This window comes from Mercurialis annua, linkage group LG4 (assembly GCF_937616625.2).
Source record: "Mercurialis annua linkage group LG4, ddMerAnnu1.2, whole genome shotgun sequence".
NCBI lineage: Eukaryota > Viridiplantae > Streptophyta > Magnoliopsida > Malpighiales > Euphorbiaceae > Mercurialis > Mercurialis annua.
In genome coordinates this window covers 29,908,594-29,934,116 of record NC_065573.1, presented here as the reverse complement: position 1 = coordinate 29,934,116, position 25,523 = coordinate 29,908,594, and the positions used below count along the sequence as shown (strand labels likewise).

The 25,523-nt window shown below is 30.4% G+C and overlaps 3 protein-coding genes across 3 annotated transcripts; 2 read left to right on the top strand and 1 right to left on the bottom strand.

Moving 5' to 3' along the window:
• Nucleotides 1-18: 18 nt before the first annotated feature.
• Nucleotides 19-759, bottom strand: LOC126677709 (uncharacterized). The gene has a single exon (XM_050372473.2). It carries the CDS (start codon nt 671-673, stop codon nt 146-148), a length of 528 nt encoding a protein of 175 aa, XP_050228430.1. The 5' UTR covers nt 674-759; the 3' UTR covers nt 19-145.
• Nucleotides 760-2,248: 1,489 nt separating this feature from the next.
• Nucleotides 2,249-5,792, top strand: LOC126678004 (RNA demethylase ALKBH9B). The gene is made up of 6 exons (XM_050372848.2): nt 2,249-2,521; nt 2,698-3,309; nt 3,995-4,080; nt 4,196-4,506; nt 4,680-4,751; nt 5,121-5,792. The coding sequence occupies exons 1-6, from the start codon at nt 2,350-2,352 to the stop codon at nt 5,389-5,391; spliced, it is 1,524 nt and encodes a 507-aa protein (XP_050228805.1). The 5' UTR covers nt 2,249-2,349; the 3' UTR covers nt 5,392-5,792.
• An 8,491-nt stretch (nt 5,793-14,283) lies between these two features.
• On the top strand, nt 14,284-16,170 carry LOC126676832 (protein WUSCHEL). Its single transcript, XM_050371126.2, has 3 exons — nt 14,284-15,025; nt 15,130-15,218; nt 15,566-16,170. The coding sequence occupies exons 1-3, from the start codon at nt 14,599-14,601 to the stop codon at nt 15,929-15,931; spliced, it is 882 nt and encodes a 293-aa protein (XP_050227083.1). The 5' UTR covers nt 14,284-14,598; the 3' UTR covers nt 15,932-16,170.
• Nucleotides 16,171-25,523: the final 9,353 nt, after the last annotated feature.

The window sequence follows — 25,523 nt, the reverse complement described above, 5'->3', positions numbered from 1 at the left end:
TCTTTGATTATGATGCAATTCACACAAGTCATGCTTGATTTATGAATGTGGTTTCACTATAGATTCAAGACTACAAAAATCTTCAGAAACTAGAAAGCTCTTCATCTTATTTTAATCTTTAGCGTGCAATCCCTGTAATTGTGACTCATGATCCCTTGAAGATGGAGGTAGGTGGTAGAGGAGAAGTATCCAACTGGTAAAGATTAAAAGACGGGCCGACGAATCGGAACAATATCCAACCTCCAATCACAATGAAAATAGAAGCATAAGCAAACTTATTAAGCCAAAAAAGCAAACCCTTTTCTCCCACGTAAACCTCAATTGCCTTCTCTGTAAGACTCATATCTTCCCACTTCTTTGGAGGTTGTGCTGCTTTCGCTGATTGTCCGCTGCTAACACCACCTTCGCCGCTCTGCTGTTTGTTCCTCTTCTTCGAGCGTCGTCTGAATCTTATCTCCCCCGTCTCAGGTGGTCTAATAGTCGGTGGAGCTGGCTGTGGAGTGTCTTCACTGCCTTCAATGCCATTGGTAGAATTTAATCTCGGAAATCGCCTCCGGTGAAGTTTGAAGATCTGAGTCTGTGGTGGTGTCTTTATGGTTGAAGGATTTGTGTGGATATGAATGTTTGATGGGAGTGATTTAGAAGTAAGAAATTGAAGAACTTTGGTATCCATTTTTCTCTTTTTCTTTCTGTAGTGACAGAAGGAGCAATTCTTTGGCTAAGGTTATCCTTTTTATCCTGGATGGGTATTTGCTAAATAGAGCAGCATATAGATATATTTGTTAAATGATGACCTATCATTTGTTGCCATGTCATTCAATCAAAATTTTCAAAGGAATCAATTTGATGAGATCTCTGGATTAAAAAAAAAAAATTGTTGAGATCTAAATTTGGGCCTGATGGATCCCAGGACCTTGAAGAAGTTCAGGCTGCACCAGCTTACATATATATATTTCTTGGGGAAATTGCTTTTTTTTTATTGATAAAACTACTCTAAATTAGGTGTTAGCTGGAATTAATTAGTGTGAGAATTTATTTTTAAAATTAGACGAAATAACTGTATGTGGAAATTGGAAAGTCAGGGTCAAACTCCTGACCTCTGGATGTACAAAGTACTGGGGGAAATCTTTGCATGTCTTTTTGTTAAACTTGGACACCAAGTTTAAGTTCAAAGATTAACTTGGACACCAATGACTTCTTGCGGTGATTTTTCTTGATTAAGAATTTGTATTATGTATAAAGCCGACGTGTTAAAAAGCTGAATATATATATACATACATACATATATTGTATTTTTTTAACATGACATCATATAATATCTTATAAGTGAAAGTTTAAATAAATTATTATAAATTTAATTTAATAAATTAATTAATTTGATTGAAATTCTCTGATTTCTCGAATATAATTTATTAATAGCAATATTTTAGGATATTTATTTTTTCTTCTTTGGGCACTTGTTCTTTATTTTTGGGCACCTGTTTTTTTTAATCTTTAGACATTTTTTTTATACTTTTATATTTTTTGAACCAATAAAGGTTCATTTTGATCCTCCAATTTGATATAAAATATTCAAAAAATCAAAGTTTGTGGCTCTGAAAAAAAAAACTTTTAACTTGTTAATTTAGGTCAGTTACACCCTAATTTTCCATCAATTTGATGCTAGTTTTGATTATCAAAGGTCGTAACTTACTTAAAACTGGTAAATTATATATATTTAAAAAAAAAACACGGATTTATTAATTGTATATTTCAAGATTGAATATCGGAATGAACCTTTTAAATTTTTAAACATTTCTTTTTTATAATTTTGACCACTAAAATATTAAAAAAATGTAATCTAATATATGATTTACTAATTAGATTTTTAATATAAAAATATAGTATTGATTACTAAAAATCAATTTAAAATACGTATTTTCTAAAGGTATAATATTAATACTTATCAAAAAAAGAAGTTGAAATAATAATTTTGAAAAATAAAAGTGAAGATCTAGAAACACTCCTAAGTCCTAATAATTTTTGGAAAAAATCAGATACCGTTATTTGTTAATTGTTAGTGTAAATTTTACTTAATTTTTTCAACTCCCCTTAACCCCAATATGATGTTTCATTTATCTAAAAAAATTTTACTTAATTTTTTTAGCAATAAGCTATTAATTTGTCAAAAGTACCCACGTATAATTTTTAGAATTACATTTCACCCGTTACCTTTATATTAAATCACAGAATTCGCATTCTTCCCATAAATAAAGTTTATGTATTTTTCTGGTCGTCTTATTAAAACTACTACAACAACCAAAAAAAACCTATCTTTTCTCTCTGTATTTCATAGTTAGAAACCTAGTCATGAGCGATCCGATTCGAGTCCGAAAGGACGATCCTTTCCTTCTTCAATATCCGCCATCTGATCTTCGAATTGCATCGGAGTTTCTCACCACATGGCTCCCTTTCCTCTCCAGAGATCTCTGTCAGCACTGCTCTCAAATTCTCGCCAATCGCATCCGCTCCCTCGACAATGGTACTTAAAAATTTACAAACTTTGACCGTAATTTTCATGTTTAATTTCTGGGTTTTGTTCTCGTTTTTGTTTGAATTTCTGGGCTTGTTTTTGTTTGAATTTCTGGGCTTGTTTTAATTTATTTTATGCTTAATAATTAGAATTTTGGTGTTTCTGTTTGTGAATTGTTTTTGTAGAATTTGATGCTGATAAAAGTTTAATGCCTGTCACTCCGAATAATGTTGATTCACATGGGTATTGTTGTGATGATAATTGTGATAATAATTCAACTGCAAGTTATAAAGATGGTGATGGAGATGGTGAGGGCGAAGCGGACGATACAAATTCATTGGGTAGTTGGAAAGATGGAGCTAACGGGTGGTCTGAGTCTGTTTCGGAACCTTCTACAAGTGGAATACTTGGTGCAGCCCCTTCAGTTCAAAGTCCTAACCAACGAGTGTCTTGGGCGGACATGGCTCAGGAAGATGAACTTGAGGAGGAAGAGGATGGAGAGGAGGAACAGCGAGGGTTGAATAAGAATGCGGTAAATCTAAATGCTTCATCTGGGGATATGAAAATGTCGAAAGTCGAGAAGCCCAAGTTGTCGAGAGAACAAAGAGAGGCAATAAGGTTTAAGAGTGTGAAGCGTAAGAAGGATTTTATTTGCTTGGAGAGGGTTAAAGGGAAGTTTGTTAATGTCCTCGAGGGACTTGAACTTCACACGGGTGTTTTCAGTGCCGTGGAGCAGAATAGGATAGTGAATTATGTTTATGAACTTGAGGAGAAGGGGAAAAGAGGCGAACTTAAAGGTTAGTTTCCTTGTGCCCTAATTTTCCCGTTATTTTTTTATTGATATGAAATTGTCTAGTACTGATTATTGAAGAAACATATAGGGAAGGTAATCTACAAGAACACTTTTTCTCCTCTGCTTTCTGTTATTAATTTGCTGATTAAATGTATGAGTTTTTTCCTGAGTTTAGCTAACATTATTGAATTCGAGGCCATATGAAAAACCAAATTAGCATTTGAATGTAAATTTACCTGCCATAAGCTTCTAGTTTCATGCAAAACTCTTGTTATGTGGTAGGTTACCTTTTCGATGTTGGTTGTTAATGTGTATTACAGAAAATTACAATGCTCTTTTTGTGTAATTATCTTCATTTTCCCTACGTATGATAACAATCCTTCCCTAAGCTTTAGGTGTTAGCAGTTCTATACTTTTTTGTATTGTTTTCCGATGCTTTTTCACCAAAAGGTTAGTAGGATGTTTGATAAAGAGCTGAGAGAGCCATTTCGTTACTCTGTGTTCAAATTGACGCAATTATGCAAATTGCAAGATTGCTATATGGGTTTTTCTGCATATCATTGCTTGATGTCCAACAACTGGTACATAGTTAAACAGTCAAGTGCATATGCAGCTGCAATCTTATTAGATTTACTTGTTTTCCTGCCCAGTGATAAGCTGCTGATATATCTGTCATTTTTTTTCCACAGAAAGAACGTTTACAGCCCCGCAAAAGTGGATGAGAGGCAAAGGACGTGTAACTATTCAGTTTGGCTGTTGTTACAACTATGCAACAGTAAGTGTTGATTGGCGTTTTTGATTCTGTACTAAATGTTATGATCTGATTTGATACGTGATGTATGATGTGTATTATGTTTGAATTAAGCTACAATCTTAAAATTCTTTGGCAGGATAAAATTGGTAACCCTCCCGGCATTCTCCAGAATGAAACTGTAGATCCTATTCCCGACCTTTTCAAAGTGATTATTAGACGGCTGGTCAAATGGCACGTTCTCCCTCCAACCTGTGTACCGGATAGTTGCATTGTTAATATATACGACGAAGGAGACTGCATACCTCCTCATATTGACAATCATGATTTTCTTAGACCTTTCTGCACAGTTTCCTTTGTTAGTGAGTGCAATATACTATTTGGTACTAACTTGAAGATTTTGGGTGCCGGTGAGTTTGACGGATCAATTGCAGTCCCCTTGCCTGTTGGGTAAGTGTATATGCAATGCTTTACATGAACGTAATAACCCTTAGCTTTTATTTTTTTCCCTCTCTTCTTTAGTATTTATTCTGCATGTTACCATTGTTAGTTGGTATTTGCTTATAGCCCATTCTTGATGTTATATAACAAAATTCTTAATGTTTCAATTTTGGTCCTGCCAGATCTGTACTTGTCATAAATGGGAATGCAGCTGACGTGTCTAAGCACTGTGTGCCATCAGTTCCTATGAAGAGGTACAACTTTTGAACTTTTTTTTATTGTTGGATTGTGATTAGGGGTTTGCAATTGGTTCAAACTGAACCGAATTGAATTGTCATTTTGATATTTCCAAAACGAACAGAATGGATTTTGTAAGATTTTTAATTTTGTCAAATCAAACCGAACCAAATGGGAACTTCAAGTCTTCAACTTTTTTACTCCCATCACCTAACCAAACTGATAAATCTAAACCGAACCAAACTGAACCTACGGTTGTTCAGTTTGGTTCAGTTTTTGCACACCTCTAACTGTGATATATTCTTTTGATGACTATTGTGAACTTTTTTTTTTGTTGAGAATATGACTATTGTGAACTTAAATTTTCCCTTCTTTTATTCTCATAGGATATCCATTACATTTAGAAAAATGGACGAAACAAAACGGCCTAATAACTTTGTTCCAGAACCTGATTTACAAGGGATTGAACCATTACCATATGAATCAGACAAAACAAAGAGGTTAAATTCTCCCAAGTCAGACCCTCAAAGAAGAAGGCAGTCGATTGAACGGGAGGGCGTGGAAGCAAGAGGATTGAGAGAGAATGGTTCCCAATCAGAACGTCGCTACTCGAGTTGGAATAAAAGAGGATCCGCCAATAAGCAGAGAATAAGGTGATGAATGAGATCAAATGGTTGTGGTTTACATTGTTTTTGGCTTGCTGGTCTGTTTATTCCAGCTTCTGAAAGAGCTGAAAAGAAATGGCATGTGAGCATACATATTATTCCAACATTCAAGTGTATCATATTTTAGTTTGATTCTTCTTGCTTGAGTAATTTCTACTACTGGTTTATGCCTACAACAGAGAGCTATAAGCGTTTGTTATTAGTTACTATTAACAGCTTGCTTGGTTGGGGTAACTATATCAGGAAAGCAATTTTTTGTTATTTTGGTCTGGTCTGGTTTGTTTTGTGTATTCTATTCTTTTGGAAAGTTGAGACTAAAGAAATAACTTTTTAGATTGTTCTAGGTAAGTTTTACCTATGTTAAATGAATAGTTAAAATTACTAATGTACTTATATTTAATTATTTTGATTGCTGAATGAGAATAATATAGTCTTTCATTTTTAGTAAATTAAATTTAAAAATTTATCTATAAAACAGATTAAATAAAGTTATTTACTATTCAAGTAACAATTACAAAAAGTATGATCTAAACTAGGAATTAAGCCTAAATTATTTACTACTTTACAGAAACTTTTACTTTCTTAATTTAGTTACACTCATCTATCCAGTAGTCACTTTAAAGTTTAGATATATAATTGTAAAATATTATACTCTCTCTGTCCCAAAACAATAGTCTCTTTTTTTCTTTTCTTTTTTGTTCCAAATAGTTGTCCATATTCGTGCAAATCACAATTTAAAATGTTAATTTTTCTATTTTTCTTGCCCTTTTTTATTGTCCGAGATAGTTGTCCACATTAATAGTTTTTTTTGTTCAATAAATCTCATTGTTTTGGAGTTTATCTCGTGTTTAAATAATTTTTTTTGTGGTGTTATTTTCGTTTGGCATGTCTGTTTTTTAGATTAATATTCAATGATTTTTAGTGACTGTTCGGGCTTATATTCAAGTTTTGTTAATCCAAAAAATCTAGATGTGTTATGATCTATTCCTTTAGGATTTCATTGAAGATAATGATAAAAAAATGCCAGTATTCAATGGATTGACCGGATTGTCGGTATAATCGGACGAGTGAGAGATCCTCGCATTAACGGAACTTTGTTAATCGCTGAGAGCAAAAGAAAATAGGCACTTTTGCCAAGAACCATGTTCTTGATTTTTTTTTCTTTTCGATTAAATTTATTTATTTGTTTATTTTTGAATGTTTACAATTTAAAAGATCATATAATTAGAATTTGTTATATGACTTTTATTACTTTGTGTTTTAATAGTTGTCTATAAATTTATTAATATTTTTTATTCATAACACTTCAATTTCTTCATATTATATCAAATTAAAAGAAAGCAGAAATTGAAACCATTGCAAGTGTAGATTTGGATAAAATATTGTTTAAATTCTAGAAGTTGGAAAAACAGCTAATTGCATACATAAATATCGTCACTGGCCAGTGGCCACAATTTTGCAACTTACATCAACTAGAAATTTTATTTTATTTTTTATTTTTGATATGATAAGGGTGTAGTTATAAAATTAGAAAGTAGTTAGAGAATGAACAGAAAGCTAGCAGTAAACTCCACAAGCCACACTAATACCAAAATTGATAAATAATTATTTATCTCTGGTATACACTAATAACTGTTTACATAAAATCGGCTTAATAATTTTAAAAATTAGAAATTAAATATATGTTTTTTAAATCTTATCAATTATTGCATGAATAAATTATTTTATTTCAAATTATAGTGAAATCAACTCAACTGAATCAATTAAGTACAATTTTATTCATGTGATAGTGATTAAATGTTTGTTAATAATAAATCTATCTAATTAAATTAAAAAAATACAATCATTTAGTGGCAGCTATGTGAGCAAAAGTAAGTTCATACTAATCTCATTGGACATATTTAACTACAATTAAAATAAAAAAATCAAATTAGATTATAATTAGTAAAAGTGAATTATTTTGATTAAAATTGACAAAATTTTAAATTTTTTGGGATCATATAGCATGCTTAATCATCTAAAAATATTTTATTTATATCTAAAATCTTCTTAGATTGTTAATTTTATTTTATTTCTATTTTTCAGTTTTGATAGTACCCATTTTTTCACTTGAAAAATATTTTTGAATATGTCCTTTACACATAATCTCAAACACAATAAAATATATTTTTTCAGAGTGGAAAATTCAATTTGAAAAATGGACATAGTTAAAATTAAAAAATAAAAAATAAAGTAAAAATTGCCGACTTTAAACTTTAAAACATACATAAAACAATAAAAATATATGATATTTTGAGATAATTAAACCTAAACAAGCAAGTTATATTGGGGGATGGTAATCATTCAATTGCTTGGTATGTACACAATAAGAAAAGAAAATCCCAACGCACAAGCTTCACTTGAATCACTTGTAGAAAAGTGCAAAATTTTTTATTGTGCAAGGTACGTAATGATGATTTTTAATTCTTGATAGGGTGCCAGATTGTCCAGTGCCATTAGATTTTCATATGAACAAATTTCATATGAAATAGTTAAAGAAAATTAAATAATTTATAAACATAAATCAACAGTACTTACTCTATGATAATAATGAAGTAAAGCATTGGTTAATTATTTGGCTACATTAGTCTATAATTACCTTTGCAATTTAGAATTAAAAAAATATTCTTTTAATCTGTATCATTTTAATTAGATAGACAATTAAAAAGACAAATATTTCGTCTGTCCCAAATTAATAGGCTACTAAATTATAAGTCGTTTTCTAATTTGATTTTATTATTTATAAAAAAATCATCAAATACACCAACAAAAAAATTAGTCACTGATATATTATTTATATTTTTAAAAATTATAAAAGGATAAAAATAGAAAACTAGTCGAAATAACAAACATTAACTAAGCCTCGTGATTTAAATAATACCCTTTTCTAGCCACCTTCTCTTCTCTTTTCTCTTTAACAAGCACTAACCGCTTAGAGCTTTTTTTTTATCTTTTTCTTCGGCAGCCGTCAATGGCTTAATTTTCTATTGACGGTAGCCACCCCTTTTGTTTATGTTATTTTAATGTCATAGAACATACTAAATAGCCAATTCTTTTTCATTTTTCTGACGGATTAAAATTTATCACGAAGCGCAATTCAATTATCAAGAAGCGACGATAGATTGAAGATCTTTCAGTATCAAAATGGATTCGTCTATGAGCTATACTAGTTTTATTTATTTTCTATTGTTTGTCTTTTTTATGAATGTTTTACTTTGTCCTTTTTTTATGAAGGTTTGTTGTCCTTTCTCTGTGAAAGGTTTGTTGTCTCCTTTTTAGAGGAGTTGTTGTCTCTTTTTTTAGAAGGAGTTATATCAATTGTTGATTGAATCGGATGCTGTGAGCAGTGGCGGAACCAGAAATTTTTTCCAGCCCGGGCTAATTAATATGTAAATATAAATAATTTAAACATAAATATGCACATGTTTATAATTTTAAAATAATTTCAATACAAATTATTTCGCTTCAATTGGAATAAAAAAATAAAAGAGTATAAATTTGCTTAAATCAAAGGGGCTAGATGAAACTTTATTGATTAGCAAAAAGTGATGAATTTTAGTAGATATTAGTAAAATAATGAAAAAATAAGAATGATGTAAGAAATAGAGAATCGATCCTGGGACATTATGACAAGAAATAAACTCTCCACCATTGAACCAAAGTACTTGCTGCTACTTATTATTACACAAATATATACATAACATATTCCAGCCCGTCCTAAAGCACACCCAAGCCTGAACGTGGTTCCGCCACTGGCTGTGAGTTTGCGGGTGTTTGAAGAAGTTTGAACGAAGAGTGATTGAAGATTGCACTTAATTTGCGAAACAGTTAGTAATTTATTTTTATTTTCGTAAGTAAGGTCTGCGAATCAGTCAGCATGTTGTCTGTTCCATGTCAGGTCATCGAGTTTAGTTTTCAAATTATCCCGAATTTCTTACAAATGTAACTGTTTCATATTCAATTTAATGAGATCCGATGAATTCAAAAAAAAAATTCTCAAAAAGAAAACTAAGTTAATTATATATTTTTTAATTATCGTATTCATTAAAATGGCCTATAATTTTGAGACGGGCGGAGTGTAAAATAATGAAAGAATAGGCATAGAAAAAGAAAATAGAGAAAAAGGATGAGGGTAGGGTTTGATGTATATAGTGAGGAAAGAGACGGAAGAGGTTAAGAGATATGGAAATGATGTTTTAGAGATATGGAAATAAGAATTATGATTACCCCAAAGAATACCAATTCTAATCCTTTTTCTCTTTCTCTATGACCTAAGCATTTTGGATAACAGACACATTTTTAGCCTTTTTTAGCCCTTCTCCATACAATTACACTCACAATTACAAATCTTCCTCGTCTTATTATTATTGTGTAAATCTAAATTTGGGCAATGAATTGAATTGCATAGTACCCAAAACATACCTTGCACCTTACTTTTTGCTTGATCATTGAGGTATAATTAGAAAGTGTTCAATAATTTGCTTACATTCATATATATGATCATTGAGGTATAATGCCATTCATTTATTAAACTTCTTCCGAGAGTTATTCACAAATTTTTTTATTTCATAAAATAACTTGCACCTTACTTTTTTTTTTCTTTAGTAACCTTTTAATTTGGCCATCGTTTTTTATTTTATTGATTCGGCGGTGGACTATTTTCTTCGTTATGTTAATATCAAATGTGAAGGAAATTAAGAAGCATGGTTTATATAGAATAACAAGTGTAATGAAAATTTCACATTAAAACAAAATGAGTTGAATGAAGGGTTAACCTATTTTAAGGTCCATATACTTTCTATTTTTTCTTTTACTTCGACCTTAAATGTGGATTTTTTTATTTTATCTATGTACATACGAAAACAGTTTTATAAAATCTTTCTATTTCTTTATTTAATTCTTGTGTTTTCAAAACTAATTTTATTTGGTCCCTAGCACTTTCACACTTTTATTAACAAAATAACTTTATAAAATTGTTTTCAAAAGTATAAAGATCATGTAAAAGAAAATTTTAAAAGAAAATTTTTAAAAAAAAGTACAGAAACCTTAGGATAGGTTTTGCTTTGAATAAATAACATTATATATGTTAAAATTTGAGTTGAATGTAGTTTTTGATGAGTTATGATTATGACTTCCTTTCTAGACTCATAAATATATATTCTATACGTATTCCTACTAGTCTCAACAATTAGTAAGAGTTAGCCATATCGAAATGGCTACGGTTGGAAGTCGAGTTTTCAACAAAATTGAGTTGTTCAATTTGAAAGAAGGGCAATGACTAAAAAACCGAACCATACTAGCCAGTTCAACTGAGAATTAGCCAATCGTTTAATAGATATGTAAAATTGAAAATCTAGTCCAACCGAATTAGACCGGATTGTACCGATTGATCCAGATGGAACCATCCGTATGAACCGGTTAGATAAATAAACTAATTCAATCATATATCTACAATCCGAAAAATGGTAATCGAAGTCATTTTGAAATGAGCACAATTGGAGTTGATTTCCGAACGAAATGGAACGATTAATATGAACAAATTTCACACTTGATATTGAACATTTTGGATATTATGATGATCATAACATGATCACAACTTAAGGAAATGCTAATCACGTTAGTTAATTTGTGTTATAATAGCAAAACAAAAAGAACTTATTGAAAAGACTAATGAAATGAGCAGAAAATGTACATAAAATGGTATTCCCACGGGAGAAAAGAAAGGAACAGAAGCCGATGCAAAAATGGATGATAAAATCTGATGATGGAACTCACAAACCAAAAACAAAATTTGTGAAAAGTTGAGCTTTGAGTGAGACGGAAAATCAGAGTGAAAGAAAGATTATAACTGTCAGACTTTTTGTTAGAAAAAAAGGAATGAGACTGTTGCAACTTGAATTCAAGGAGATCCAATATTACTTTTTCCACATTATATTTTATTTATTTATTTTATGTTCTTTAATAAGCAGAACAAATAGTAATATTTATAAATAATATTAGTTTATGGGACAACATAAAATTCACACAAGAAGAGTATTAAAAAAAAGAGAGAAGTAATTGTAGCTATGTCTAATTATAAAGACTCTATTGTGCTGTGTAATATTCCTAAGTTTTAGGGCGGAATTAAGAGAGGATAGAGTGAATCGTCCTTTATTTAACAGTCAGTCATCACCCATTTTTCATTGTGTTTTTATGTTTTTTTCAACTATTTTAATATTCTAATTTTTTTTTATTGTCACCAGTTTCTTTTAATCTTGGCTTTTATTTAGATTTCTAATTTACTGTATTTAATTTAATATAAAAAATCTTGACAATCATATTAATTTAAAATCAAGCTATGAACGATCTGTTTATCCTTTTTTAAGATGAACAGATCTGTAAGGGATGATTCATCCCTTGAGGAGACAGCAGGCTGCGAAGTTTTGGTCGATAGGACAGTGGCAGCGGTTTCCAATTGGAATTAGCTTTAGGTTTATTTAGTGTTAAATAGGGTTTTAATTATGTTTAATTAGTTTTAAATTAGATTAATTAAATTTAAAATTTGTAATTAGTTATAATTCCATTCTCTTTTTTGTGTTAGAATGGCCTTTTTGATACGAAAACGCAATTTGTGAGTTAATGTGACCCAAAAGTCTCCAAAATGACTCATTTGATTTTTCACGCCAAATTTAGGGGGTGAATTGATCTTTTGTTCATTTGTTTACTAATAAGCACACAATTCATTGAGAAGTTTAAATTATGAGTAGAGGGTAGGGTGTAAATTAATAAGCTATAAGTGAGCTCATGTAAATAATTATAAGGTCATGAACAAGTACAAGACAGTTATTGTGGTGAGATAAGAAAATTGAATTCAAAAAATTGCCTTGTAAAGTATGAGTGAGATAGAACTTTCTGTAGTGAAAATGTGGCCCATTCTCCATAAGAGTAATAGAGATGACATAACATTTGATGCACTCTCGATAGTTAATATTTGATGGTGAAGATTTCAGTTTGTTTTAGGGAAAAAACCCTATAAAAAATGATACAAGCTATTGTTGATGGTCTTCTTCTATGTAAAACTCATATTTTTTACCAATTCATCTTTTAAATGCATTTACTTTTGGGAAGCGTGAGACACAGCCTATAAAGGACTACTTGCAGACTTATGGTGATGGTGAAATTGAGGTTAATTTTCATAAAAATTCAGTTGGTATCCAGTTTTTTAGTTTCTATATGAGTAATTATTGACCTAAATTGCTATATTAATCTTCCGTAGACGTAAAAATCAAAATTCAATTATGAAAATGTGACAAATTAAATATTTTGTAAAAAGCTTATAGTTCATAAATGTATTAATCATGACGTTATAATAGAAATGCTAAAATGCAAATCGGCAAAATAATGTAAACACGCTATGTTTTTTCATAAAATACAGGTTCCATGTAAATATAACTAAAATTCTAGAATTTCAGAAATATTTTTTAAAATAGAAATGGATGCCACAATGTAGGATTCCTTAAATTTTATGCAAAATAAACCCTCTTTATCTGGAGAACAAAATCCTTTTACATCGCCCATGCTAGAATAAAATCATCTTATTGATGATTAATATAGTGAATAAAACTAGTACTAAATGTGCATAGACCAAACCCTAATTCCTAGGATTTGTACAAGTAATTGTAGGTTCTTATAAAATCATGAATTAATTGAGTGTTTTGTACCATTTGTTGTAGGACATCAATTAGCCTATAGAAGACATATATTTTTGAAATAGGAATTCTTTAATTTTTTTGTTTTTATTACTCACTGTGGTCCATAATATCTATCGTATTTGAGAAGTATTTTTGGTCCATGATGTTTATCCTTTTATAATATCAAAGGAGCATCTATTGTTTTTTAATTTATCCCTATCAATAAATAACGTAGTAAGACAAAAAAACTTGATAAGATTTTCTTTATTGAAGGCTCAAGCATAAAATAGAATCATCATAGTTGTTCTTCTACAAAATCATTTTTTCCATTGAGAAATGTTTAATTTACCCGTTCGCATATAATATTTTTCAATCCAAATAATAACATGTGAATTATCTAATTCACTTCTGACTTGCCGACAGTTTGAACTTAATCTTTATCTGATCCTAACTTCACTATTGACTAATCCGAGCTTATTTTTTAATTTTTTTTACAACATTCTGGATTATAACTTATCCAAGACTGTGAGTAATTCCGCCACTGTTATGATTATATCTATTGATAAATATCCAACAATTCAAAAATATTATATTCTAAATTCTTTTTAGTTCAACCGTTTGATCAGTTTTAAGTAACAACAACACAATTAATTGAAAAGGGTGTAAGAATGTGTACTTAGAAAAGCAAAAGAGAGAGGTTTTGAAACAGCACATTATAGAATGAGAGGTCCCCTGGCTACACAGTGCAGTGAGTACAGTAATAAACCAATGACATACTTAAATCACTACTGGTAGCTGCAATTTGTGCTGCACAGAAGATATGATATATATAGGTAAGGTTATAGGGTCATCAAACCCACTAAACACAGACTCTAATGACCAAGATTGTGACATAAAGCCTAACCCATCATTAGAAACACAAACACCCTCAATTCTTTGCCCTAATTCTGTTGGGCCCCACTAAAAGTACTGGAGTGGATTTTACCAAAATGCCCTCAAGAATCAATCAAGTAAGTACAAAGAATATCTTCTAGTCTGGCTTTTTGGCCTGATGAAAAAGCAGCAGCATATCTCCATTGAAAGAATGCAAAAACCCAATTCCAATTCTCTAAATCATTTTATACCATTCATTCATTCTTTCATATCACTTCATTCATGCCCTAATTTTATCTTTTTCTTCTCCCTAACATTTTATGTACACATTTCACTTCAACTCTTTTCTCTCAAGAAAGTGATTAATCATAGAGTGTGAGATGATGCCTTTAGAAGCAAGTAAAGTAATTCCACTGATACCCTTCACTTTATAAACCCTCTTTTGTCCCTTGCCTTTTTATGAATCCTTATATCTCTGTCAACTTCAGTCCTTCTCTCTCAGATATTTCTCTCATTATATACATATAATCTTCTTGCACTCCATCTCCTTCTTCTCATTACTATAACACACAATATTATCTTCTTCTTCTTCTTGGTTAATTTCTTGATCCATTTTAATGGAAACTCAGCAGCAGCAGCAAGTAGGAGGAAATGATCAAGAAAATAATAGTAATAACAAAGGGAGTGGGAATTTTCTGTGCAGGCAAAGCAGTACAAGGTGGACACCGACAAGTGATCAGATAAGAATATTGAAGGAGCTTTACTACAACAGCGGAGTTAGGTCTCCGAGTGCAGAGCAGATTCAGAGGATCTCTGCTAGGCTTAGACAGTACGGTAAGATTGAAGGCAAGAATGTGTTTTATTGGTTTCAGAACCATAAAGCTCGTGAAAGGCAGAAAAAAAGGTTCACTTCTGATAATCATCATCATCATCATAATTCCATGCAACAACCCAAAAATATTAACTCTTCCTCTACTTGGAAACAACATGATGATTTTTCTTCCTTTAATCACACCAAATACCTCACTACCACCACTCCACCTGGTAATAAATTCATCTGTTTCCCTTATTTTCTTCTTCTTTTTGTCTTAATCAATGGTTTTTTTTTTATGATTTTCATGTGGGTGTTTATGGTCTTCTTCTTACAGGCTTTTCTTCTGCTTCTCCATCTTCAACAAGTGTTGGTCAGATGGGAAATTATGGGTATGGATCTGTTACCATGGAGAAGAGTTTTAGGGTAAGTATTAATGACTGTTTTTTCACTTATTTTTGTGCCCTTTAATTTGATGGAGAGAGTTGGTGCATGCACTTATGTTCTTGTCTTTGCTACCTATCAAAATTTCAAGAAAGACAGCATAAAAGTTAACCCTAAGTAGCTGATTTTATATAAATCACTAAAATGTAGTCTACATATAACTATATCTATGTCTGACTACATTGTTTCTCACCATTATAAAACATGGATGAAATGCAAAAAATTAAAGGGTAGAAATTTTTTGGATTCTTTACCCTAAATAACTGAACTTCAAAATGGTTTTTTTTTTCCTGTTCTTACAATATATTTGTTTATTTTGTTGGGACTAGGACTGCTCAATTTCAGCTGGAGGTGGATCTATGAGCCAAAACTATGGATGGGTTGGTATTGAACCTTATAATTCAACATCATACTCATTTTTTGACAAGCAAAAATCAAGTAATGAGCAAACCCTAGATTACTACTATGATGAAGAACAAGAAGAAGATGATCAAGAAACTCCAGAGAAGGAAACTTTACCTCTATTTCCTATCCAAAGAGAAGATTTAAATGGCTTCTGCAACATCAAACATAATTCCTTCTGCTACTCTCAAAACTGGTATGGCTATGGATATGGGTTTGATGATGGCAGTAACAGTTCACTTGAGCTTAGTCTCAACTCCTACACTACTGGGCAGGCACCAGATTCTATCTAAACAGCCCTCATGATCACCTAATCTACTATTACTGTTAATTATTACTGTTACTGATTATTCTACTAAATGTAGTTAATTTACCGGTACTAATCATTATGTTTTATGTAGTTAGTAGTTTTTAAACCTAGTTATGGGTTCTTCTTGTTTCGACACGTGTTTTAGAGGTTCAAAATCTGTTGTGAATTTGACATGTGTCATGCAAAGAAACTTAATTAATTAGTAGATGATTATTACCTTAACCATGTCTTTTTTTGTGATTGTTATGATCTCTTTGTTCTTATAAGTTTCATCACTTTTATTTGGGATTTGTGTATAAGTGTTTCTGTGTTAAAATTTGTTAAATTTACCGAATAAAAGATAAAAATGAAATTCATAGTATTACTAAATTATTTGATTTTACTAGTTTGAGTAGTAATTTTCGAAGGTTGTCAAATAATGTTTGGAGTATGACTAATATAATGTGGAATGTCTGTGTAAAGAAAATTAATCCTAATAGTATATCATACATCAGATTGATCACGCTTCAAATGAGTTGTAAACATTACACACGCTGGAAAATTTACTAAATTGGATTGATAACATGTAAAAATTATAATATAAAGGCCTAATACATGACCGTGTCCCTGCACTTTAAATTTTTTGCATGTAAGGTCCCTACACTTCATTACTCTTATTATAAACCCTTGCACTTCTTATATCAGCAGCCCGTGGTCCCTCCGTTAATAGAAGTTGGCGAGTGTTTTGCACGAATTAGTCACTGCAAATACTGAACGCATTCATTCATCCACATCATCCAAGAATAGTCAATTCATTCAGCCACATCATTAAAAGAAAATAAGTAAAAAGAAAAAGCATTTACCCCTTTCTCTCAATTCCTAATTCACCTTACTAATTAACCTCACTTGGTTCTCCAAAAACTTAAACCTCACCCCACTCCACTCTCTCTGATTCTCCTCACAGCAAACTTGCTATTTAATCATCTTCTCCAAAATGGCTCCAAAAACTAATTCAAAATCACCATTAAAATTTCCTGAATGGCTGCAGAAATTCATCAACTGCAATAATTAAAGTATGTTATTTGAAATACCTAGGCCACCTTAATCCGTAACTCGTCAACGTTTATTCGAAGAAAACTTGGAACTCCAAATCTCCCACTTGCAACCTGTTTAATTGCACTTCTTTTCGAATTCATGGACCCGTCTGAAAGAGACTCCATGAGACATGGTTGTCTACCTTCCTCGCCTTCAAGAACAAAATAAAGAAAAAGAGAGAAATATTTGTTGGAAAGCTGAGACCACACCACTTAATACTTTATCAGTCAACAAATATTATTATTTTCAAAAGGAATGCAATTTTTAAGCTGAACTATAATCTGGGTTCTGTGAAAAATGAAATAATATTAAGTGAAGAAGAAGAATGATGAGGAGAAGAAAGAGTAATGTAGGAATAAGATAGCGGCAGCTCCATGGTAATTAAATTTCTCTCTAACTATACCAATTTCTACTTTATTTTTTATTTCCATTGACCTAACTCTTCCTTATCCTCCCTTTCTCTATCTCTGTCTCTGGAAAATCAAAATAAGGAATTACTCCTATTCGTCTTGCTATTGCTGTGTGTATTATGCATCCATGGTATTAAAATCCATGTTGTGAGGGAATTTAATGAGTTTATTGCAATAACAAGATCATGATTGGATAAATCTTAAATTCATTTCACTAATTAGTCATTGTCACTTATTTTAGAAAACTGACGAACTTGGACGTGCATGTGCTACGGCTATAGCGATCGACGATTGTTTTGTTTGAATTTAGGACAAAGAAAAGTTGGATTCCAACAATTTCAGACCGGTTTGAGGTATAACGGCAATAGCCAGTAATTTAGTTGAAATATTCGGTGGAGAAGACGGACTTGAAGGAATTGGTCATTATCAGAAAAAGGAAGATGAAGAAATCATGATCAGACATGGTATTTTCTTGGATTAGTAGGAAATCAAGTTTAGCTGGTAATGAATTAGGGTTGACATATAAAAGTTATAGAGATGGTCACCTACTGTCATCTGCCACATAAGCAGATGCATTTGATAAGTAAACAAATGGATGGATGTCTCTAACGGCGTCATCACTCGCTTGGACTCAGGGACCACGGACTGCTGACATAAGAAGTGCAAGGATTTATAATAAGGGTAATGAAGTGTAAGGACCTTACATGCAAAAAGTTCAAAGTGCAGGGACACGGCTATGTATTAAGCCTAATATAAATGTTTAGATTAACTATAATTATTGGTAAAAAAAGTTATTTTATCAAATAAATTGTGCTTACAAAAGGGTAACCAAGTTTTCAGGTGATCAAATAGTTTTGGATGTATTTTCACTTATCAGAACAACAATAATATAATATTTGTTATGTTAAAGATTATCGAACTATCTATTTTATTTAAAATCAATATTAACTTATAAATAGTATAATTTTTTTATATATATAATTGAAAAAAAAGTGACTATAAAAAATATTGAATCCATGATTTAGATAAAATAATTTCCAATTTTTATATCATTTGAAATATAATTTGTTGGTAATATAATATATTGCCTAGTTATTTGTCAGAGTATCATCCAAAAACATTAAGTCATCTGTTATTGATGAAAATTAGGTTTTTGGTAACATAAATAAAAACATTTGGAACTTGACTTGACTACATCTGTAAAAGGCAAAAATGACTTTATTTACTCATAATTTCTTTTTTATTAAATGTATCATGATCATTAAATTTTGACAGTATGATCCATTATCTTTTAAATTTTAATTATTGAATATACCTATGATTCTTTTCGAGCTGATATGCCGCGGGATTGTATACATAGGATAAATTTTGTTCATGTGGACGAACAACATTGCGTCACATGAGCTTAAAATGAGTTATAAATATATGTGACAAAAATCGAAAAAATTACAAACCAAACTGATAAAATTTAAAAAGTTATGATATATTTGACAAAAAATTATGGATAGATAGATTAATCTTACCTTTAGTAAAATGTTTGCTGAATATCAATTTTCTGAAATATGTACCTTTGTTTTTAAATAAATATTTTAATTTTTTAGCCCAAATGTTTCTAATATCTAGTTCTCATGAAAAATCATCTAGCTTTTGTACTTTCAATGTATTATTAAGAAAACAAAACTACTTATAAAAACTAACTTGTTAACAATTTTTTTTTGTAAAGGACTCTCCATGTCACATTTCTAGTTAAATTAGATCAAAATTTTGATAATTAATTGAACAGTTGTTGAATGATAACAGTATAATCAATAATTGAATATTACAACTAATATCGCAAACAATTATTGACTTATTATAAAAATGATGTGATATAAACATTGTGTAGTATTAAAAATATAAATATATTAATGCTAACACATCATTACGAAAACAAAAAACAAAAAAATTGGAGTATGTAAAATAAAGTTCAAACCCATAAATAGAAAGAAAAAGTAACTATCAACATCATTTTCGCTTGATAAAAATAATTAAAATCAGCTTCGCCAAGAAGAAGAGGATCATTGAACAAAATAGTTGGTTTTCTGTCATATTCACCAAATAAATATAATTAAAAAGGAGAAAGGAACATTCAAAGTTATTACTGAACATGTTTTAGAATATTATTAGACTGAGCATAAAATTTTGATTTTCTTCGTCGACAGAGATTTGGAGTGGGACCCTATTTAAGAGATGATAGATCAAATCAGTAATAATATTGGATCTATATATCCTACAAATTTCTAGGGTTTTTCTTGGTAGCTAACAGAGACGTGAGACTTTTATCGCTTTCTTGTATATTTTTTAGCAATTTAACAAATTTGTATAGTATAAGATAAGATCTTATGGTTAGAGTTATCTATTCTCCCATTTCAATGATTATAACTTTGAAATTTTTCAATTGGATCACAGAATTCTAGTCACTCCAACTAAATTATTCCCTTTTCTCTAAATATTTTGCATGGTTACTTGTATGTAATGTAAAATGTTGAGAACTTAATTTTACTATTAGGATTAGATATAGATTCTGCTTTTTTCTGATACAGAATAAAATTTCCGTTTGTTCTAATCATTTGCTTAGATATGAGTTTAATATTTCCTCCGTTTTTTTTGTTGTCCATTTAGAAAAAATAAATACTAAGATAATGCTTTTTTTTGTTTTTAAATTATAAAAGAAAATACTAATATAATCCTATTAATTAATACTAAATGCTTTTTAAAGTAAAATATAGAGTTATTTATTACGTATGGATAAATTTGAAAGATAAAAATTAAAGGCTAAAACTATTTTGAGGTCTTTAAACTATACATTTTTGATTCATTAGGTCTTTTAACTTCTATTTGACTTTTTCGGATCCTTAAATTTTTATTTTTTGGTTCATCAGGTCCTTCAACTTTTATTTGCCTTTCTCAAATGCCTAATTGTTTATTTTTTGGTTCATTGTATCCTTAAATAGATCTTCGTTTAAGAACCTAAATGAACCAAAAAACAAAAATTTAAAAACCTGAAAAAGTCAAATGAAAGTTGAGGGACCTGATGAACCAAAAAATGAAAGTTTAAGGATTTGAAAAAGCCAAATAAAAAGTTGGAATCTCAAAAAAATTTATGTCCATCTGAAAACTAGACAACTTAAATTTGCTAATGAATAAAAAAAATCAAGTCATTTGGAACGTCCACATAGAATTAGGGCACTTAAAATTAGTTTATGGAAATATGTCAGCTCGTCGAGCTAAGTTAGATCATCGAGCCGATCTTTAAAAATACAACAGAAAATCTTCAAATCGCGCCAAAATTTATAAAGTTCATTCATAGTTTTTACGACAACATAATTCAAAAATTTAAAGCTCTTTTGATTGTAGTTCTATAAATTCATTTTTTTTATTAACACACGGAAAAAAAAACCTCAATTTTTCATATTTGGGCGTATCTCCACAAGAGTTATTAAATATTTAAAATTTCAAAGATAACGAAAATAATAGGATATGGGCTCAATCAACAAAACTATACGATCCCAATAGAAAATCTACAAATTTTGGAGATTCAATTTATTTATTTTTCATGAAAATATTTTGCAGCATGAATTGAGATCACTGTTTTATATAGTTAGCCGGGACGTACCTTTTTAGATAACGGCCATGAATTTGTAGGTAAAAGAAAGAAAGAATCAAAAGTGTAGGTTTGTGCATTATTCAAAATAATCATTCAAAAAGCATAATAGTATGAACAGTAGATATATCTGTACATGTCCATGAGATGGGTAGCTAGGCAATATATGAACAATCTGCAAATTATCTAATATAGTACCATTCTTGTTTTGGGTAACTGTTTTGCCTACCAATTAACACTATATTTCTACCCAACAAAATTTAAATTATTTTCTTTAAAAACTTTTTTTTTCTTGTTAATTATATAATAAAAATGACTTTTAACAATTGAGACTAAAATAATCGATTACCACTTTTGACAAAAAAAAATACACGTATTCTATTGTGTGTAATAAAAAGATATATCATTAAATCAATAAATTTAATAACAACTTACACACAAGGACGAAAATAAAGGGGGGCTAGCGCCCAAAGATCATGGCTTCTTCCAAAAAAAAACTCTTAGGCACCGTTTGGATTGAGGGTTTTTAAAATACATGGATTTTAGCAAAATCGATGGATTTTAAATCAATGGAATTTAAATCCATAGATTTTAAAATTCCATCGTTTGGATTGAATATAAAATCAATGGATTTTTAATATTATTTATGGAAAATAATAAATAATATAACAATCCATCATCTATAAAAAATGGTGGATTTGAACTTTCCCACCTAGTAGGTGGGAAATCAAAACCCTCAAAAATGATAGATTGTAAAAAATGAGGGAATTTATAAATCCATAGATTCTATTAAATTTTTTTCTAGGCAAACGAAAGATTTTGTCCAAATCCATGGATTGTTTAGAATCCATCGTTTAGAATCCATCAATCCAAACGGTGCCTTAGTCTTTTAACCAAAAAAAGTTGTAACTCTAATACCTCCAATCATCTGTTGATCCGCACTGAACCACTGGTTCAACCGGTGATTGACTCAGTTCAACCGGTTAAATCCCACACTATTCATTTATATTGAGGATTGAGATTCCCTCAAATTTAAAAAAACTTGAAGGGATCATGTTCACGATCCTTATATTAAATGTCCTAATTTTTGTTCTGACTTCTATTAATTAGATCCAAAATAATATATGAATAGATTTCATAATGAGAAAAGTCCCAATCCAAAAGATTTTGAATGGATGTTTTCCTTAATTTAGTTTGACAAAATTTCACAATGTATAGCAAGTGATGACCTTAATATCATTTAAGAGTATTTACCTTTTGAAAGACAAAGAGAAAAAGAGAAAAAAATGTATAAAAAATTGCTTCTATTCCTGGCCGATGCCTAGTTTAGAAGATATAGTTGTGGATCAAACAAAATCTTCAAGGCTTTTTTAGAATTGAAGTACGTAATGTCCTTTACTAGCAATTTGAAGCATCACATGGATCATTATTTTCAGCCAATTTTATGAAAACGCCTCTAAAACCCTTTATCCTACTTGATTTTCATGCTATTTTTATCAATGCTATATATATGGTTATAATTTTTACTAACAAATAAATGGTCATAAATTTTATTTAATTAGATATTTAAAGCGCCAAATTAAGCGAATAATGTAATTATCATTTTAAATTTTTTATTGGTAACTAAATAAGTATAAAATTGTAATCTAATTAAATACAAAAACTAAAAAAGTGATTATGTATCTTTCAGCCAATTGTGTGTACGCATGTTTGTTGTACAAAAATTTCCCTCTTTTATACTAGACAATGAGTGAATGCCTCCTTTATTTCCCTTCTTTTTAACTCCATATAGTTTTCAAATGTGTACCCTCCATTCATTCATAAATAAACTTTATTGATTTTAGGGCGAGGGGTTTAGTGAATATGTCCAAAAATTGTTTTTTTTTTATAATTTCAGTGCCTTCTATAGCGCCTTTAATGTTCCGTATAACATTATAATTACACAAATAAATGGCATTGTTAATACAGTTTTGCTTCAATAACATTTTCATTGAGTGGAAAATATTTATAAATTAGAACTTATCATACTTCTAATCAACTGCCTTATAAAATAAAGAGAAAACTATCCCATGTGTTGTCTTTCTTTTTTCATTTTTACAAGATAGTCTATTAGAAGGATGATATAAGATAATTCACTACTTTTGTAATTTCTAGACAAAATGAATTTATCTGCCCACAATTATAGCTTTTTTTTCTAAATATATTATAGTCTTTGAACTTTTCCAATTTGATCCATCATTTATTCAATTTTTATCAAATATACCTTAGGCTTAAATATATTTTGAAATATTTGACAAAATCCAAATGAGCATTGGGTAATAGTTGGCAAAAATTGAATAAATAATGGACCAAAGTGGCAAATTGTAAAGATTATGATATATTGGCAAAAAAAACTTAAGTTGTAGGTAAATAAGTTCATTTTGCCTCATTTCTATTTCATTGTCTCTGCCTTCTGTTTTGTAAAACAAGATGGCAACTAGAATAAAAGTCAAATAATTGCTAATTAAAGTCTATTGCAGATTAGAGATAATCTTTTTTTTTTGTCAAAGGCTAAATTTTTTATTAATAATAACGAAAATTACATAAATGAACGGTTCTTCAACAAATTGAAAAAAACGGTTCTAAGATAATGCGATAAGGGTTAAAATTAATTATGGCGCCCTCTATACATGTGTTGATGGAATTACCGAAATGAGCATAAAAAGAACATCTAACGAAAAAAGATTAAGTACCTACCTATCTCCCTATTTGTTAAAAGTAAAAAAGCACAAGGTTTAAGAAATTTAAATCGCAATTCATTAATTAAGAGAAATACGATTGCAAAAAAAAACAAGTACTTGAATACAAAAAATGTGTTGCACAATGAGTCACGAGGCTATTTTAATAAAGAAAAAAAAACTAAATATGAGATGTGATGCAAATGAAATGTAGTGAGCAATCTTAATTTTATTCATCCTTCCTTCCATATTTCTCATCCTTGTCTAAAAAAGTTTTATAATCATTTGAGTCATGGAAGAGAAGTTTTGAGGAGCTCTTAATGATTCATCCCTTTCCTCTTATGCCAATTTCTCTCTAAAGAACCTTTCTGAATCATCCATTTCTTGGTTATTCTCATCTATAACCTCATAGTTATCTTTTCTATCTCCCTTCCTCCTTTTTTGAGCCAACTTCCCTCTCCACGATCCTCTCACCCAACGAGATACTAAGTCGTCCCGATTCACTAGCCTCACCATACTTCTCGCAAACCTAGTCTTTGTCAATAACTTGTACATCATTATGGTCCAAAACAAAAATAAAATCTTAAGTAAAATTCAAATCTAAAATGAAAGTTCAGATGGTACCTTTGGCCTAATAAATATTCGCTGGTGAATGGAAAACGTCTCTTTTATACCATGCACATACTATTGACTTGTTGAGATATTGTAACTCGTCTACTTATAGGAGCAGTAAACTCTTGTGGCTTGAAGGAAGAAGCTCGTAGCAGCACCAAGTAATAGCTGCTGCAGGCAGAAATCACGCAATGTGTGTGTCCGCATCAGCAAATCACACACACGTTGTGCGTGTAGAGCTAGCTGTTTAGCTAGATACGTTATTGTTTCTATTACTGATTTTCTATAAATAGAGCTTTAAGCTCATTGTTAGACTTAGTCTTGTAATCTACAAAATTCTATCAACTAAGTTTCTTTGTTCTATCTTTCAAGTTCTGATGAGCTACAAAATTAAATCTCTTTTATTCTCGAGTTGGTGTTTTATCAATGATTTTTCTTACATTTCATAACTGGGATACTTGTCTTTTCAACTGCGATAAGATCCTATATGAAGTAATGCTGCAATCTATTCTTAGGAAGCAAAAACTTATGCAGCACAAAAGACCTCGGAATGGTCGCAACAAATAGGGATGGCCCAAAACTTGCCAAGTTGTTCAGTTTGTTAGTCCCTCTCCTTACGCCTTGCGATCCTTAAGACTAGGGGTATGCATTTAGTTTGATCGGAACTAAACCATTTTGTTTTTCAAAATCAAATTGAATGAAATTTACAAAAAAATTAAATATTTTACAGCCAACCAAACCAAATTACTAGGTTCAATTGAATATTTAGGTTCAGTTTGTACCAAAACTAAACTGCAGTTTTTGTATTTCCAAAATAAAACGAACCAAAAAAATTAAAATTTTTGGTTTAGTTTTCAGCTTTTACTATATCATGGTACTTGTCAGCAAGTGCGGGATTGATGAAGCTATATAGATACATGGGAAATTCTTTACCTACAACCGGTCCATGATAAATTCATGGACCTATCCAATCAAATGTTAGAAAAATTAGGAGAAAGAGAAATTATGATAAGAGAGAAATTTATGTTAAATTTCCTAACACCTCATTGGGTAGGTCGCGTGAGAACCCTTTGCTTTTGAAACTTGAAAGCCTTGATCATCCGTAGGAGAGGCCATGGA